At 47.5% G+C, this 18,136-nt stretch overlaps 1 protein-coding gene across 1 annotated transcript in view; it reads left to right on the top strand.

Moving 5' to 3' along the window:
- GIPC3 (GIPC PDZ domain containing family member 3) overlaps positions 1–18,136 on the top strand; it is a 353,263-nt gene that overhangs the window by 311,777 nt on the left and 23,350 nt on the right. The window contains exon 5 of the mRNA XM_069649438.1: positions 4,174–4,255. Within this exon, the coding sequence (XP_069505539.1) occupies positions 4,174–4,255 (82 nt within the window). The remainder of the gene's footprint in view (positions 1–4,173; positions 4,256–18,136) is intronic.

Here is an 18,136-nt window from a genome sequence, read left to right as displayed (position 1 = left end):
TGCCTGGGTTTGTCTGTATGGTGAAAGGGTGCACACTTAATTGCATGGCTGCTTGCTTGTGTGTGTGTGCCTGCATGGTGAAAGGGTGCACACTTACATGCATGGGTGGATTCCTGTGTGTGCCTGTTTGGTGAAAGGGTGCACACTTAAATGTATGGTTGGCTTCCTGGGTGTGCCTGTATGGTGAAAGGGTGCATACTTAAATGTTTGGGTGGCTAGGTGTGCATGTGCGAGTGTGTGGAGACAGGTTGCATACTTTAATGTAAAGATGGCTGCCTGTGTGAGTGTATGGTGAAAGAGTGCACACTTAAATGTATGGTTGGATGGGTGTGTGTGCGTGCCTGTATGGTGAAAGGGTGCACAGTTAAATGTATGGATGGCTGCCTGGGTGTGCCTGTATGGTGAAAGGGTGCACACTTAAATGCATAGCTGCTTGTCTGTGTGTGTGTGCCTGCATGGTGAAAGGGTGCACACTTACATGCATGGGTGGATTCCTGTGTGTGCCTGTTTGGTGAAAGGGTGCACACTTAAATGCATGGCTGCTTGCCTGTGTGTGTGTGTGCCTGCATGGCGAAAGGGTGCACACTTACATGCATGGGTGGATTCCTGTGTGTGCCTGTTTGGTGAAAGGGTGCACCCTTAAATGTATGGTTGGCTTCCTGGGTGTGCCTGTATGGTGAAAGGGTGCATACTTAAATGTATGGATGGCTAGATGTGCATGTGTGAGTGTATGGTGACAGGTTGCATACTTTAATGTAAAGATGGCTGCCTGTGCGAGTGTATGGTGAAAGGTTGCACACTTAAATGTATGGGTGGGTGCCTGGGTGTGCCTGTATGGTGAAAGGGTGCCCACTTAAATGCATGGTTGGCTGCCTTGGTCTGTGTGCCTGTATGGTGAAAGGGTGCACACTTAAATGTATGGGTGGCTGCCTCGGTGTGCCTGCATGGTGAAAGGGTGCACCCTTAAATGTATGGGTAGCTGCCTGTGTGTGCCTGTTTGGTGAAATGGTGCACACTTAAATGTAATGGTGGCTGGGTGTGCATGTCTGAATGTTTAGTGAAAGGGTGCACACTTAAATGTATGGGTGGCTGCCTGTGTGTGCCTGTATGGTGAAATGGTGCACACTTAAATGTAATGGTGGCTGGGTGTGCATGTGTGAGTGTTTGGTGAAAGGGTGCACACTTACATGCATGGGTAGCTGCCTGTGTATGACTGTTTGGTGAAAGGGTGCACACCTAAATGCATGGGTAGCTGGGTGTGCATGTGTTAGTGTATGGTGACAGGTTGTACACTTAAATGTATAGATGGCTGGCTGTGTGAGTGTATGGTGAAAGGGTGCACACTTAAATGTATGGTTGACTGGGTGTGTGCATGTATGGTGAAAGGCTGCACACTTAAATGTATGGATGGCTGCCTGGGTGTGCCTGTATGGTGAAAGTGTGCACCCTTAAATGCATGACTGCTTGCCTGCGTGTGTGTGCCTGTATGGTGAAAGGGTGCACACTTAAATGTATGGTTGGCTTCCTGAGTGTGCCTGTATGGTGAAAGGGTGCATACTTAAATGTATGGGTGGCTAAGTGTGCATGTGTGAGTGTATGGTGACAGGTTGCATACTTTAATGTAAAGATGGTTGCCTAAGTAAGAGTGTATGGTGAAAGGGTGCACACTTAAATGTATGGGTAGCTGGGTGTGCATGTGTGAGTGTATGGTGACAGGTTGTACACCTAAATGTATAGATGGCTGACTGTGTGAGTGTATGGTGAAAGGGTGCACACTTAAATGTATGGTTGGCTGGGTGTGTGTGCGTGCCTGTATGGTGAAAGGGTGCACACTTAAATGTATGGATGGCTGCCTGGGTTTGTCTGTATGGTGAAAGGGTGCACACTTAAGTGCATGGCTGCTTGCTTGTGTGTGTGTGCCTGCATGGTGAAAGGGTGCACACTTACATGCATGGGTGGATTCCTGTGTGTGCCTGTTTGGTGAAAGGGTGCACACTTAAATGTATGGTTGGCTTCCTGGGTGTGCCTGTATGGTGAAAGGGTGCATACTTAAATGTTTGGGTGGCTAGGTGTGCATGTGCGAGTGTGTGGAGACAGGTTGCATACTTTAATGTAAAGATGGCTGCCTGTGTGAGTGTATGGTGAAAGAGTGCACACTTAAATGTATGGTTGGCTGGGTGTGTGTGCGTGCGTGTCTGTATGGTGAAACGGTGTACAGTTAAATGTATGGGTGGCTGCCTGGGTGTGCCTGTATGGTGAAAGGGTGCACATTTAAATGCATGGTTGGCTGCCTTGGTCTGTGTGCCTGTATGGTGAAAGGGAGCACACTTAAATGTATGGGTGGCTGCCTGGGTGTGCCTGTATGGTGAAAGGGTACACACTTAAATATATGGGTGGCTGGGTGTGCGTGTTTGTGTGTATGGTCAATGGTGTGTGTGTGTGTGTGTGTGTGTGTGTGTGTGTGTGTGTGTGTGTGTTCAGGGCGCAGCACAACCTAAGTTTCACAGGTGGGGGGCTAATGCTTCAAATGTTGAGAGAGGTGCTCACTTCACGAGCAGTGGAGATGGGGCACATTTATTTCTGTGGGGGCATCTAACTTCTTTACGCATTCTAATAAGACTATTCTAGTACAGCTTCAATGTTACAAGCAGTTAACTCTCTCTTTAAGTCTCAAAGCACCCACTTATTGACTGCTGTGAGAATGAGCAGTCTCCTATCCCCTCTCGACTCTTCGAATCACTCCTCTGGTATGCAAGTACTAAACCCACATCACGATTTCAATTGCCTAAAAAATGAAGAATTTGCATGCAGTTACTAACAGTGTAATGCTTTATGTTAGTAATTGCTTGGCCTTTGTTAACTGCGAAACCCAGGCGCCGTTTAACATCTGTGGCCTGTTCTGTCCGACAACGGCTCTGTAGGTCAGCTAGTTCGAGTCAACATAGCCAAACCTTTTGGGGGGTAGGGCTGAAGCCCAGTCAGCCCAATGGTGTTGCGGCACTGCTTGTGTTTAATGCCTTCATTACTTATTGGTAATCTTCATAACTCCTAGCCCCATTCTTTCTTGTCTCAGTACTTGTGTATGAGGCGCTTTGCCTCATAAACAAGTACTTGGATGAGGTAGCAGAATATGGAGGTAATGCCTGGCTTAGTTACCTGTAATCTTCATTACTCCTAGTCCCACTCTTCCTCGTCCCATTACGTACCTATGAGCAAGGTGCCTCATACATAAGCACTGGGACAAGGACGAGGGCCGTGGAGGTAATTCTAGGCTGAGGAGCTAATTTTGGACGTTGGAGCAGGGAGTGGGGATCTGTGTGCGTGGTTGGGTGGGGCAGGGTTTGTGCGATATATCCTAATAGTCATCCATGTCCAGGCTAAGCAGACTAGTGGCTAGAGAGGCATTTCGGTGCAGCTAGTCTAGTCATTTCTTAGTTTGGCTTGACTTTTTTTTTAACTGGGCATCTCTGCTAAAGCAGTCCTGCTAAGTGTAATTACCTGACTAGACTGGCATTTCAGTGCAGCCAGTCTAGCCGTTTCTCATTGTAGCATTGTATATTTTTCTGGACATCTGTGATAAAATAACCATAAGTGTTATTGCTTCAACTGGCATTTTAGTGCAACCAGTCTAGGTATGTTTAAATGTGGCCTAGCATGTTTTACTGTACTATGTTATTATGCGTCTAGACCGGTCTACATTGTGCATCCAGTTGGACATGTTTTCATTGTGGCATGGCATTCTTAATAGCAAAGCATTAATGTTCATGTGCACTGTTGGTGACTTGCATGTTTTGGATTTGTGTATTGGAGTTACCCTACAAAACAATCTCAAATGCTCTGGCTTTTTAGCCAGTTTTTCTCAGAATGTGTGCCGTATAATAAATCAAAACACATATGTATACATTTCTCCCAGTGTAATGAGCGGCATACCCCTGCAGCAGCAGGTTTGTGCTTATTGCGCAAGCGTGGTAATCTACGCCAGCCCAGAGTGTGGCGCGACCAGTGATTTGTTTCCGAGTTGCAGGGAGGCACTCAGCATGGCTCGCAGGGGGGGGCCTCCACATTTTGTGCTATTGTGCCTGTGTTGCGAGAAAAATAATTTGACGTGGGAGGGGGGCAGTGTTCAACGTCCCACAGCTATCCCCATTCTGACCTCATGACTTCTCATTACAGCCCAGCGAATTCGAGGAAGAAGCATCAAAAAAGGTGGACGATTTACTGGAGAGTTACATGGGCATCCGGGACGTGGAGCTGGGTGAGGATCACGGAGACCGTGGGGGAGTGTAGCGTGCTTTGGTGGCACTGTGAAGCATGTTTGGGATGAATGGACTGTGGAAGCATTTTTCGGGCTGGACTGTGATGCATGCATTGAAAGTACGGGTTGGATATGCTGCGTGGGCCTGGGTGAACCTCTCTAATGCTCCAGTGGTAGCGGACACATCTTTTTGAAAAGATGTATCTCTTCCTCGAGCTCAAGGCAGGTGTTTGGATGCAGACAAAATCCCTGGCAAACGCGCGGTGGGCTTCCGGGTCTCACGTGATGAGCGACGGATCATGTGACGAATAACAGGTTTCATCTAGGATCATCTAGCTGGTCAGGGCCCTTTCCGGTGATTTATTGGGTTAGTAGAGCCACTTAAAGCCCAGGCATCTCATGAAGGAAGATTACCCCCCTGAATAAGGCCCAGCTCTCGTCCTGTTCCTTTGTGTGTTTTTCCTAGGCTGTGAGAGAAGGAGTAACACAGGGCACGCTCATACTTGGAGAGTGGTTGGAGAGTTCTTGAGAGTTTTGGAGGAATGTTTTGTGTTTTGTATTGGTAATTTTTGTATTATCTTGTAATTTAGTTTCTTTTTAATCAATTTTTATTTTCCCCTTTGTCTAAGTGTTTGCTCCCCTTTGTTTAAGTGTTTGTTCAGTTTGCGTTTGTGTCTTGCTAGTGTGGACTGTAAGCCGAAACAATAGCATTAAAGTAAAGCTAAGGAGAAATAATGGCAAATGAGGAAGGATACAAAGCTTGTAGGTGTAGTTTGGTTATCTGCCCACCCATTGACTGCCCACAGCCATGCTAATCCCTATGGCCATTTCTACCCAGTTCCTGCCCCTCCTTTGAGCTTGCTTTAATCAAGCTGTGCACTGGAATTGCCTGCCAGTGTTTTTTCTAAGCAGTCTTTCTGAGAGTTAATGACTTAATTGGAGTTGTAAATGCGCAAAGGTTGTAATAAAAATGTCTTAACCAGGTTGGCTTTAGCCAGCCACTCCATTTATTAGCTCTATGCGTGCCCTTCATGGCAGTCCTGTTTAAAACAAGCATTGGGAAAGCCAACAGTTGTAACTTGTGTATTAGTTTTGGGCATTTGCAGGCACTGCTATTATATGCCCATGAACTCCCACCATTTTGCACCTGCTACCTTCAATAGCCAGTTAGTACCATTACTGCAGTGCCTGGCAGGTGCTATTCCTACACAAAAGCTCAAACGGTTGGCATTGCCAATGCTCGTGTTAGTTTGACTTCATAACAAAAAGAAAATAGTTTGCCTTTTACTCTTGTGACTTTGACCTTCTGTGTCCCTTTTCAAAATCTAAAAAAAGATTCCCTCATCTATTTGTTTCCCCAAAAACAGAAATAACAGACTTTTCCTCCTGCATGTTTGTTGTTCATTGTTTTATTGTATTGTGGTTGTAGTAGACTGTGATTGTAGATTGTAGGTTGTAGGTTTTAGTTTGTAGGCTGTGCTGTATGATTGTTTTGTTTCTTCCTTTGTTTGTTCCCTTCTTAGTTCTCTTGTTTGTCAATTTGGGGTTGTACTGGTATTTTTCAACCTTCTCTGTGTTCTCAAGTTCACTTGTTTCATATGGCTCTCAGCCTTTCGGCTGCCGCTTGAGGAGGGGAAAAGGAAGACATCTGGGTGAGAGGAGGAGCCAGGCTCGGACTGGCCTATAGGGCAATAGGCCCATGGCCGAACCAAAAACACACAATTCAAGTGTGGGCCAGGTTTTTTTGGTCAAAGTGGGCCACTTTTTTTTGCCAATTTGGGCCAGTTTGATGAGTTAATTCAGTCTGCGGCTAGTAGTTTTGACCAGTGTTGCTGAATAAATATTCTTTAAAATGCACAATTTGGGTCACACTTTATCAAAATACTCCCCCTTGGTTACTATTCAAACAGTGTCACAAAAGGAATGAATAGCCATTTGTAACTGTGGGCCACTTTTTCATTGGTGCCCGAAAAAAATTTATGGCCCCGTCCGACCCTGGGAGGAGCTGCGTTCTTCTTCACAGGAGGAAGAGAATTCCCCCATGTTTGATTCAAGGGACCCTCCTACTTTTTGTGGGTGCTGGTTAGCCGGCCTGGCCAGAGAGCTCCGCCTAACCTCTGAATCAGTGTGGGAGGTGAAGGCTTTAGGCAAGGGAGGGAGGGCCGCAGGTGAATGCCCCCACTGAGGCAGTGGAAGAGAAGGCAAGTTTGTCCATCCTCTGGGAGGAGTGGGTAACCGCAGCAAGCACCCTGGAGATGTTTGGATTTGGTCCTGACTGAGTAAGGACATAGAGGAAGACGCTACTTCCAACCAGCATGTCGGGGTGTACCTGCGGACCAAGTGTAGGACTGTCAGGAGGGGGCTCAGTGGGAGGACCAGCCTGCAGATTTGCAGCAACAGGAAATTGACCCAACTGAGGGACAGGAGGAGGGTGAGGAGGAGGATGAGGGACAGGTAATGGAAGAGGTGGCAAGGACGGAAAGGCAGAGTGTCCTCAACTCCCTCTCACACACATCACAGGGGCCTGGGCGTGGGACAATGTTGCCTAGCCACCAGGGTAGACTACCAGGGGAGTGGAGCCTGTCTGATGCACAGTCTAGGGATCTGGGAAGTGGGCCAAGCAGAGTTACCTATAGACTATGGCAGTGAGGAAACACTTGCGCCTGTGGTATAGAAGGTTGTACTATGGACGTGTGCCATCAGAAGCCAGTAACCATGCAGCAAAAACCAACACCACCCCTCCAGTGATTGTGATGACAAATAGGATTATAGTCTTAGCATGTCCCGGGAGCAAAACGGACACGACATCGGCCCTACCCTGGTTAAACTCCTGCACCCATCTAGACTGCCCAATTGGCAGTGGCAACTGTGGCCAGCGCCAGACCCCTTTTGTAAGCGCCACACACACAAGTGGTTGGGTATGATGCACCACCACTGACAGCATGCATATTTGGGCAAAACCTCAAATGAGATAATGTGGCATGCCGCACCTACTGCCTTTATTCCAGGCTGTCAGTGAGCACAGGGGAGCTGGGCCATGCAGTGGTGGTGGGCAACACAAGCCATGCCAATAGGATTATAGTCTTAGCATGTCCCGGGAGCAAAACGGACACGACATCGGCCCTACCCTGGTTAAACTCATGCACCCATCTAGACTGCCCAATTGGCAGTGGCAACTGTGGCCAGCGCCAGACCCCTTTTGTAAGCGCCACACACACAAGTGGTTGGGTATGATGCACCACCACTGACAGCATGCATATTTGGGCAAAACCTCAAATGAGATAATGTGGCATGCCGCACCTACTGCCTTTATTCCAGGCTGTCAGTGAGCACAGGGGAGCTGGGCCATGCAGTGGTGGTGGGCAACACAAGCCATGCCATGCTTTGTGAAGAGGGGGAAAGGAATAAGGCAGTCAGGGTGGAGGGACTGGCCTCCTAAGGGGACTCCCACACCACCGAGGGTGGCAGCAGTCTGCGGGTAAGATGCAGCACTTTAAGAAGCACTCTGTTGGAGTGCTCGAGATCTTTAGTTGGTGGTTGCTCACTGGGAACACACCTGATAGCCCTAAGGGCTGGCTCTACCCTGTGAAAATACCTGAGAAACCAGAGGTGTGGCTGTGCCCTGCAGATCCTAAAACCATGTGCCCAGTGTGTGATCATTATTCAGAAACCTTACTTGCAGCATAGCCAATGCAACTGAAGTTATACGGCAGATATTTTTCATGCAGGATTACTCGGTCACGCTCACCTCTGCAGCTCTCTATTTGCCATCCATATGCACTACGAAATATCCCTGCTCCACTTTAAGGTGTCTGATATGTGCTACTGGCTGGTAGCAAATCGTCATCCTCAATGGCTGAGCGGTTGTGATAGCTATCGGTAGATGTTCCATGGTCTTCTGCAATGAAGTGCTCGTTCATTTTTATAAATGTCAATGGTTCTATATGCAGCACCACAAGGGTTCTGCGGTTGTAGAAAGTAGCCCTGTATGCACTAAAACTCTCTCAGACCTCTCATTTGCAGGGGGGTAGCTTAGCGACTCTCCAGCAGTTTGCGCAAGTGCTAGGCCGTTTGCTGTAGTAATACTGTTACGGGTCAGCATAATTTCCCACGGATTTAGTGTCCAATAGTTGCCATCAACCATCTGTGTGGCTGATGATCTGCTGTCTGACCCGGCTGTATTCAAGATGACTGATTCACTGGGGAGGATGTCCCACAGATTCTCCTCCCCAAAGTAAGTTGTTCCTACACTGCTTTAAAACTATTTAACAGGTGTTGGTGATGTGCTGCCCACTACTGTAATTCGTGAGTTGATATTTCACCGTCACTTGGCAAAATTTGGGCTGGTTGGTGTTCTTCCTCCTGCCTGCATTTCTTTGCCAATTGATGACTCAAGCGCAGCAGCAAATCAACCATATACATTTGTACAGTGTCTCTTCCTTGTGATGCTTGCTCTGAGATATCATCCTCTGAGTGCTTGAAAAGAGGACACTTTCCTTAAAACATGTGTCCACAAAGCAAGCCGGCGTATACTCAGTGTTACCTTAAAATTCAACTACCCGTGGATCACCATGCATGGTTGAAAGCGGGTCCCTCGCCAGCTGTGCCACATCGGGCATGGGCCCCTGCCATCCTTGGGAGGTTGAGCTCAAGCAAATAGACCAGAGGATGAATCTTATAGAAGGTGGTAGTGAAGAGTAAATGGCAGCTGTCACTAAACATAGTGTTAGAAAATGCCACATCTAGAGCTCTGCCAAGAGTGTTGAAATGTTGAAATAATCAGGGATGGTGTTGTACTGCTCATGTAGCCTGCCTAGCAAGTCAGAATTAGATTTCCGATGGGTGACCACTGAGGTGTTAAGGTTGTGCAGGGGCAATTTGTGTCCCACAGCCCCTTGGTCTTCCCCGGCTGCGTTTCGGCATGGTAATAATTGGGAGCTCATCTTCTGGGTCACAGCGAATATTTCTTTGACAGGCTAACAATTGAGGGTAAAGCGTGTGACCACTAGGCATACGACACTCACAAAGATGTAGATGTGCAATTGCTTTGCCAAATTGTAAGGCAGCAAGGACATGCGAGCCATTGCCTGCTGTCACAAAGCCCACATACAAATTACGAGGCCTTAGCCACTGTGCTTGCATCCCCTTCACCTTCTCACAAATGTCAACACCCAAGTGGCTTTTGCACAGAACCCTTATTCTTTCACAAGGGTGCCTGATGCCGAATTGTACAAATTACCCCTGTACCCCACTTGGCTATTGGAGAAAAGAAATACCACCTAGTGTACTGTGAGGGCCCTGTAGCCAATATTCTGACCACTGGTCCGCATGTGCATGGTGAAGTGGGCTTTGTGCCACACAGACTGCTGTAGTGACCGCTCCATGAAGTCTGTTGTATAATTCCGGCACCACTTTGCAAGAGAGAAAATGTCAGCCAGCAATGCCCCTGAAGTGATCGTCTTTCCCCATAAGGCACTAGAATCCAGCCTTTTCCACAAATGTACAGGCCAAGAGATCTATAGGCAACATAAGAGCCATGTTAGCATTGAGTTGCCACTGTATGCTATGGGACTTGTAATGTTTCTGGTCACGCTGAAATGCTTCATAATACTGCCCTAATGCAACTGGGGAGAACCGGCAGTGCTATTAGTAGAGCGTAGTGGGCTTAGTGTGCTACTCTCAATGGCAAGCACTGGTGCAGATGAAGTATGTTCACGGGTAATAGGTATGCTACGTGTCTGATGTTACGAGGTGCTATGTACCTCACATCATTTGACTACTTCTCATGTCTGTGCCTGGTGATGCTGAATAGGGGGCCGCAGGGATGCGATACTCACGTGTTTCCTTCCCTTGGCACAATGGTTTCCAGCAGTGCCCGTTTTGCTTGCATTTTATTTTCTGTGAAGTGCTGTTACACTTTTGACTCTCGTAGTGTGCTAGCTGCACACAGGCTAGATTCAGAGTGATGGTCTAAAAGGAGGTGCTGCCAGTGGTGCTCTGGGTGCCACGGAATGAAGCTTGCTCAAATGCAAGATGGTGCCTAATTTTCAAAGAGCCTGTACACAGCTGGGAGGCAGACTGCAATTAATGCTACACTCTCTGCATCTGTGATGGTCCCATTCCACCTCAGCATTACTGCTTTCCACCAGGGGAGCCGAGTTATGAATTTCCCGGGGGGAGGGGGGGAGGGGGCAGATACAGGAAGTGACATCACTGGCAGTTATATGACCGCAAATTTGCATGTAGCAGCCAACTTGGTGCAAAGGCACGTGGGGGGTCGGGTGTTGGCGTGCGCAGCGCAGAACAGTGGAAACATTGGCTAGCATGCACTGCTTATACTAAAGTCAAGAAAGAAGGAGATTTAAGCCTTCGAGTTGCATTCCAGTAAGACATCACTGCCCCTACTCCACCCCTCTATAATCGTCCAGCAACACAACTAGGATGGGAGAATGAAATGCTTGCTAAACAGAAGGTACAGCTGCAAGGTGGAGTACCACCACCACCACCAAAAAAAAGTTCCTAATTCAAGGGAAACGAGAAGTAAAGATGTTTCCCAATTAAAAAGTACCAATCAAGATGTGTGTGGTGCCATAGTTCAGTAAAACATCAACAATTCAAACTTACAATAGTGCTGCTGTAGATTGTCCAGCCACAAGTGACATTTGCTAAGATGGTACCTCTGGGTAACCAGATAGAGTTAGGGATGTAGCTTAATCTTAAACCTTTCAGTGGACACATCAGATGTGCTGCTGAAGTATAATGCAATCCTGGCTGAAGTATAATGCAATCAAGTGTGGTTTCAGACTTGGGGAGGAAGAGTGTGAACTGCTTTTAACATTGTAGTTTACCAGAAATTCTGGTAAAGTAGTGTACAATGTTAAAAAGCAGTTACCCGGGCTCACCCTGCACCCAGGTGATGTTTGGGACTGATGGAAGCACTCGCGTCTAAATGTTGTAGCCATGGTTGTCTCCATGTTTTAAAAACTCCCACTTTACGGGTTTTCAACGTTCATTTGAAACACCCCTTATTCAAAAAATGAAGGAGTCAGTAAAAAAGCCAATGCTGAAAAGCCTATTTCGCACAAGTAGTAAGACCCAAAGGGTAAGAGCGACTGTATAGCAGACCATGCCAATGTAGGATACTCCAGGATTACCTTCAGTCAAAATTCACCCACTGCAATGTTCCTAAATTCAGATTGCAGAGTAGTGTCCGACTGAACCTCAATCAGCACCACCTCCTCTGCCAGAAAAGTCTGCATCACCCAGTCATTAATGCCAGCATTTACTTCAGGGAAGTATTCATCAAAGCTGGGCCTTAATGTTGCTAGGTGGCTTGCCCAGCTCCAACTGTTCTTTTGCAAAGGTCTAGCTTCCTCTTGAAGGCAAATACTTTTTTATTCATTCTTTCCGCTGGGTTCCCATGTCCACAGGAATGCCCCCAAAGGTGGGATTGGGAGTTTCTGGGGTGGCGAGTTCTAGTGGTCTTAGTTTCCTTTATAAAATACACAAATCACATAGTATGTCAACCAGACAATGTATCATTGTGTACAGCTTAAAGGGGGCCACCTGACCCAAAGCAGCACACTAGGAGATGTATTTTGGAACAATCAACATTGTAAACACACCTCTAGTTTAGATTGTAAAGAGTGCTTGTGCTGCAATTACAAGCACCCAGTTAATAAAGTCCAGACTTAAAACACTTGATCAGCATTCAGTGAGTAAAATAACCTTATAAAAATAAAATGCAGCTTTGCATAAAATTACAGAAAATTTTGGGATTATCAGGCACTGGCAAGCGGGCTCTGCTGTTGCTGTGGGAGAAGTGAGACTTGCACTGGCGACAAATTTAAGGTTAATAGCTGCCGTTTATCACAAGATGGCAGGCTAGCATAGATCTTAACCACTGAATGCCCACTGAACAGCTATAAACCCTTCTATGTCAGCAAGAGGCTGATGTAGAGGAACCAGTGTTAGAAAGCAATGAGGTAATTATACTGCACCATATCCCGTGGGAGGTGATGCCCCCCCAAGACTCAGTGAAGGCCCCTCGTGTCAAAAGGTTGAAAAGTCCTGCCGTCTCAGTCCCCACAGTCCTAACTTCTCCCCCGCTTAGAGTGGAAGCAGTCTGCGGCACACAGCTTGTAATGCAAATCGCACATTTTAAGCACAGGACAAAAAACAGAGAACTGAATACATTGCTGAGGTAAATGAGTTCTGACTGGCAACACTGGTAATACCATATAGAGCCACATTATCGCACCGCCCAACTATGAGTTTGAGGGCAAAGGTGGAGGAAAATCCACCAGCATGAAGCTGGAGGTATTTCCTCCACCATACCGCCCAAAATAGAACAATTTGGGATATTACCACCAGAAAAATTACTACCAGCAGTAATACCGCTGAAATCCACTATGGAGTCCTATGGACTACAATTAATGGGGACTAACACTGCCTACCACCACTTGTAATCCGGCAGTAATACCGCCAGACCAAGTGGCAGTAATGGGAGTACAGTTTGGTGGTATCTCGGCAGATTTACAGGCCACACAGAGACATCACCTCTCTCCATGTTGTCTTTTATTGTAAAGTGGATTACCAGGTGTCAGACCTATAAGATACTCCTGTCTCCTCAGGTGATTCAGACCCCCACCATTCCATCCTACATAAACTTGATGCCCCCAGGCTGTTCTTCTAGTCTACTTTTATTCTACCCATGTAGATCCAGGAACGTCATACTCCTGTTACTTTCATGGATTATTTTACTTCCTGTTCCTTAAAGCCAGGGATCTTAAACATGTGGCTCTCCAGATGTTGTGGACTACGACTCCTATGATCCATCACCATTGACTATGCTGGCTGGGGCTGATGAGCATTGTAGTCCAACACATCCGCAGAGCTAAAGGTTGCAGAACCCGGCGTCCAAGCAGAGGCCTGGAAATCCATACTGCCACAAGCACCTTATCATTTGACTCTGGCTCTGAAATAGAGACTTTATGCCGGCCCTTTACCCACAAACACTGGTTGTTAATATTATACCTTGGAGCTGCACGCTTTAATAGCACTAGTGTAAAAAAACCGACATTCAGGACGGGTGGTAAAAAGACTTCTGTGGGTCGTATGCAGCCTATGATTTCACAGGGTTTGGTTGACCAGGGAATAGCACACGAGTCATGGAGTTGGGACAGGATGGCAGGTTAGCTGCTGGCAACATTTCAGGTGGCAACCGTAAACCCAGGAAGAGGGAGCAGAGATGTGCAGTGCTTCTTTGCCCCCCTGATTCTCTGATTTCTCAGAGCTACATTTTCAAAGCCTCTCTCTGAATGGAGCACAAGTGCAGTCATCTCTCAGTTGACCCACACAGTTATTGTTCTGTCTGCATCTTTCATTTGTTATAAAAAAGCACCCAGTTGGTGGCTCTCAGGGGGTAGGGAGCCTGGGACGCTCCAAGGACAATGAACTGGCAGCCAGGGGTTTTTAGCAATGCGCTACTTTTGTAAACAAAATGAACCCCCAAAAAATCTTTTTTTTGTGACTGCACCAGTAAATCATCAAGAATCGATGACTGGGAGAGAGGCTGCAGGAGAGCGATTCACCCTTATTTGTATGGTACAGTAGCACAGATAGGAGAAAGAGGTTGGTTGGCTCTCAACTTACATCTACCTGTTCAATAGCACACCTGGGAGTGGGTAGTTGAACTGGCTTTGGGGTCCCCATTTCCCTGTGATAGCATACTCTTGAGGGCATACTTTTTTAATGAACATTTAATTGCAACTGCATGTGTATACCAAGTGCTTAATTTGTAAAACAGTAGGTGCCTGTGCCCAAATATGTTCTAGCACTTCTGTGACACTTGGGCAGTTCTACACCACTGCTTCACCCAGGGTCGGACTGGGACAAGAAATAGGCCCGGTCACCCAAAAGAAAGTGGGCCACCCCTCGCCTCAAAAAAGTGGCCCACCCCTCGCCTCACGACACTTGACCTCTGATGATATCACCGAAAGTGATGTAATTTGACCCCACACCAAAGTGACATCCCGGGAAGCAATGAAACACAACCTTTCACCCCTTGATAAAATAGGAAGTGGCATCAAATAATACTGTTCCTAAGTAAACTACATTACGAAAAATATGGTTATGATTTCACTAAGGTGATATACATTTCATACAACAATGGATAACCATACGTATCATTAATATATGTGTGTATAGATCCATATTGTCAAATTACTGTGACTCCAAGCAGACGTCCAAGGCCACATGATAATATGGTATTATATAGCACTTACCCATAAACTCTTTTTTATAGAACAAATATGCATACAATATCACCCAAACTGTGTTGGTACTCATATCGACCCAAGAAGGATGAAAGGTTTTTGAAGAATAAAAAATAAAAAAATAAATTTGAAAAAAATGCATTTTTCCCAAAAAATGTTTTCAAACCGGCCCAAGCATGGCCTGAAACTGGCCCTTACTCCCCAGGGACAATTTCAGCCCGGCCAGGGGCCAGTCCGACCCTGCTGCCACCACCCATAGTGCGAAAGAGGCCAGGCCTTTGTGGGGCCTAAGGCTCCATTAGTAGCCTATTCATGAAGACAAAAAAAAGCACACACATTCTTTTGCCGCGATGACCATCATCAAGGCAAAAGAAGGTGTGCACTTTTTCTTTTGTCTTTATAAATAGGCTCCTAACGGAGCCTGAGACCTCACAAAGGCCCGGCCCCTGTCGCACTAAGCGTGGGTGGCAGGGGCCGTGGATCGGGCTGCTGCTTGTTAATGAAGCAACAGCCTGACCCTTTGGTCATTTAACCTCTTTTTTTTTTCTTCTGACCCAGGCCCCGGGCCGCATGAAATGCGGGACGATAGAGGGTCTGGGAGTTTAGGAGCGGGTGGGGGAAAACGGCGCGAAAGCGTACGGAGGGGCCAGGAAAAGGAGAGGTGACAGAAACCAGGTAAGAGCTCACCTCTCTCGGGTAGGCTCTTAGTGCCTGGATAAGGGGAAGGAAAAACGTTTGCTCTTGCGGGCTCACACATTTTTCTACCTCTCTGATTTAGTTCTAAACACAGTGGCTACGATTCGACCAACGGTGCCTGAACAGGAGCGACCCAGAAGTACCAACTGCGAACGAACAAAGGACTTTCGATGTGGTCAAACGAGAAGCGTGGCTGACAGAATTCAGACGAGAAGGATGGCGGAAGGAAAGGGCCCAAGAATTCTCAGAATGGGCGAGAAAGGCAGAGAAGGAATATGGGGCACAATGGGTGCTGTAGATAATGCAGAAAGAAGAAAGGGCGAAGGCAACATCACCTCTGCTGTTCATAGAGCCCATCAGCAGCAAAGGAGAAGATGAGGTACTGCAAGGACAGAAAAGGGGAAGAGCGGAGTCGAAGAGATCAGAGGAACAGACAGAGGCACCGACCAAGAAAAAAGATAAAAAGAAAGGTACTGTGAATAATAATGTGGGGAATAAAAATCGTAAAAATGTTTAAAATTTGCGTCACGGTTTCGGGTAAGTCGCCCAGAACCAGTGGCAAGAAGAGCAGACGGAGGAAGGGATCCAGGGAGGAGCAGCAGGGGAGTTCCTCAACTGAAGCAAGCAGTGATGACGAAGAAAAGGATCATCTAAGGGCTTGGGTAAAATGGAGAGGAGTGGCGAGCAGGGAAAAACAGAGGGGCAGGGGGGCAGTGGCAGAACCCAGGAAAACCCCGGTTCCGGCACCACAAGGGGCACCAGTAGAACCCAGGGAAACCCCGGTACCGGCACCACTAGGGCACCAGTAGTCCCGGTGCCGCAAGGGGCACCAATAATCCCGGCGCCACAAAGTGCACCGGCAGGGCCAAACGTAGTGGCAGGGGACACACCACCGGGGGCAGCACCGATGGTGGCAGCGACAGAATTAGGGGGGCCACTCATGATGAAATATGGCAGGCCAACCATGGGTAAAGATGCGCAGGGCAGGTCAATGAAGGCAATGGCTTGGTTATAAATAACAAGCTAAAGGAGAAAATATGGAGGAAGGAATTGATTAAGATTTTCACATTATTAGATTGTCAAAAGATGGGGATGAATGTGGCTCTAGAGGACATTAAGGAGGACGAGAATGAATGGGTGAAGAACATTTTTATCTCTACATATTTAATGTGCTGAAGGAGAAATGGGATTCCAAGGAGCAAAGCGCAGGAGGGCAGCAGAGAAGGCAATATGGGCAGAATGAGTACAAAGTGGTTTACAGATACAATAACAGAAGGTACGAATCCAGCTATGACAGAAATAGAGACCAGAGTTTTCGGAGCAGAGATTATGGGTCACAGAGAGGGTGGCAGAGCAACCTGCCCCCAACAACGCAGGGGGGGCAGCGGGAGCACAGGAACAGCACAAGCAGAACCAGGACAATGTTGGAAGTTTGAGAAGGGGGTACCCTGTATCTGGGGATGGAAGTGCAAGTTCAGCCACAAGTGGGGGAGATGTAATGGTGACCACAGCAGCTCGCACAAGGGCTGCAGCTCCAAACGGCAGAAGCGATGAGACACGGAAATAAGAACTGGGGTGGGACGGGGGCCATGCCAGTAAAAATTGAGAGAATGGAAGGGTGGCTCCAGAAATACCCAGACCAAGAAACGGCAGATCAGATCAGACAAGGCTTTAGAGAAGGTTTTAACATCCTGTTTACCGAGCAGGGAGCGCAAAACATTCCTAGAAACCTGAAGTCGGCAACCGAGAACAGAGATATAGTGACCAGTAAGATCCGGAAAGAGGTAGAACTGGAGAGGGTGGAGGCCCAAAGGGGAATACAAGCTGATATAACACCTATCCTACCCCCCGGGGGGCCTCGGGGAACGATGGCATCGGCCGGAGCGATGCAACTGGATCATATTCAGACTTCAAGGAGGCAGTAGAACTGGTCAGGAAAGCAGGAAAAGGGGCATGGATGGCAAAAGCAGACATTAAATCTGAATTCCGCCTGTTGCCAGTCAACAGCAGAGCTCAAAGATGGTTATGCATGATTTGGGAGGGGGAATGCTTCATCGACAAATGTCTCCCGATGGGGTGCGCCATCTCAGGTGCATATTTTGAGAGGGTAAGTCCATTTTCGCAGTGGGCAGTCACAGAAGTGATGAGGGAGGCCACGATGGTACATTACCTGGTTGACGTTTTATTCGTAGGGCCCAAAGGTTCAAAGCTATGCAAGGCAACCTTGGATAAATGTGTGGAAATAACAAGCGAGTGGGGTTTTCCACTGGCAGGGGAGAAAACAATGGGCCCAACGCAAGTTACCCAATTCCTAGGAATAGAAATTGACTCAAGCAGGGGAGTGTGCCGGATGGCAAGGTGACAGATCTGCTGAAAGACAATAAAGGAACTACAGGGAAGAAACAAAGTGACGGTGAGAGAATTGCAAGCGCTGGTAGGAAAGCTGAACTTCGCAGGAAGAGTCATAACACAGGGGAGGGTGTTCCAGAGAAGCATTGAGCTGAAAACAAGAAGGGCTACAATGGGGCACCACAGAGTCAGGCGAGGGGGAGGAAGCAAGAGAGATCTGGAAGGGTGGGCAGAATTTCTCAAGTACTTCAAAGGGTCAGTGATATGGCGCTCACCGAGAAATGAGGAAGGGAAAAGGGCGTTGTTGACCGATGCAGCAGGTGGCCTTGGTTTTGACGCAATACTGAGGGAACAGTGGGGTGCCGGCAGGTGGCCAAAAACGTGGCAGGTGGCGCTATGGACAAAAAACATAACGCTGCTGGAGCTCTTCCCAATATGGGTCGCGTTATGCGCAGGGGGCGAAGAGATAGGTAACAAGGAGTTGGTAGTATGGTCGGATAACATGGTGGTGGTGCAAGTGTTAAATAAAGGAAGTGGGTCACGCATAACAGTGTTGGAA

Source organism: Ambystoma mexicanum, chromosome 1p (genome assembly GCF_040938575.1).
Source record: "Ambystoma mexicanum isolate Mex_15411 chromosome 1p, UKY_AmexF1_1, whole genome shotgun sequence".
NCBI lineage: Eukaryota > Metazoa > Chordata > Amphibia > Caudata > Ambystomatidae > Ambystoma > Ambystoma mexicanum.
The sequence above is the reverse complement of the archived record's forward strand: the minus strand, read 5'-3'. Positions and strand labels throughout refer to the sequence as shown.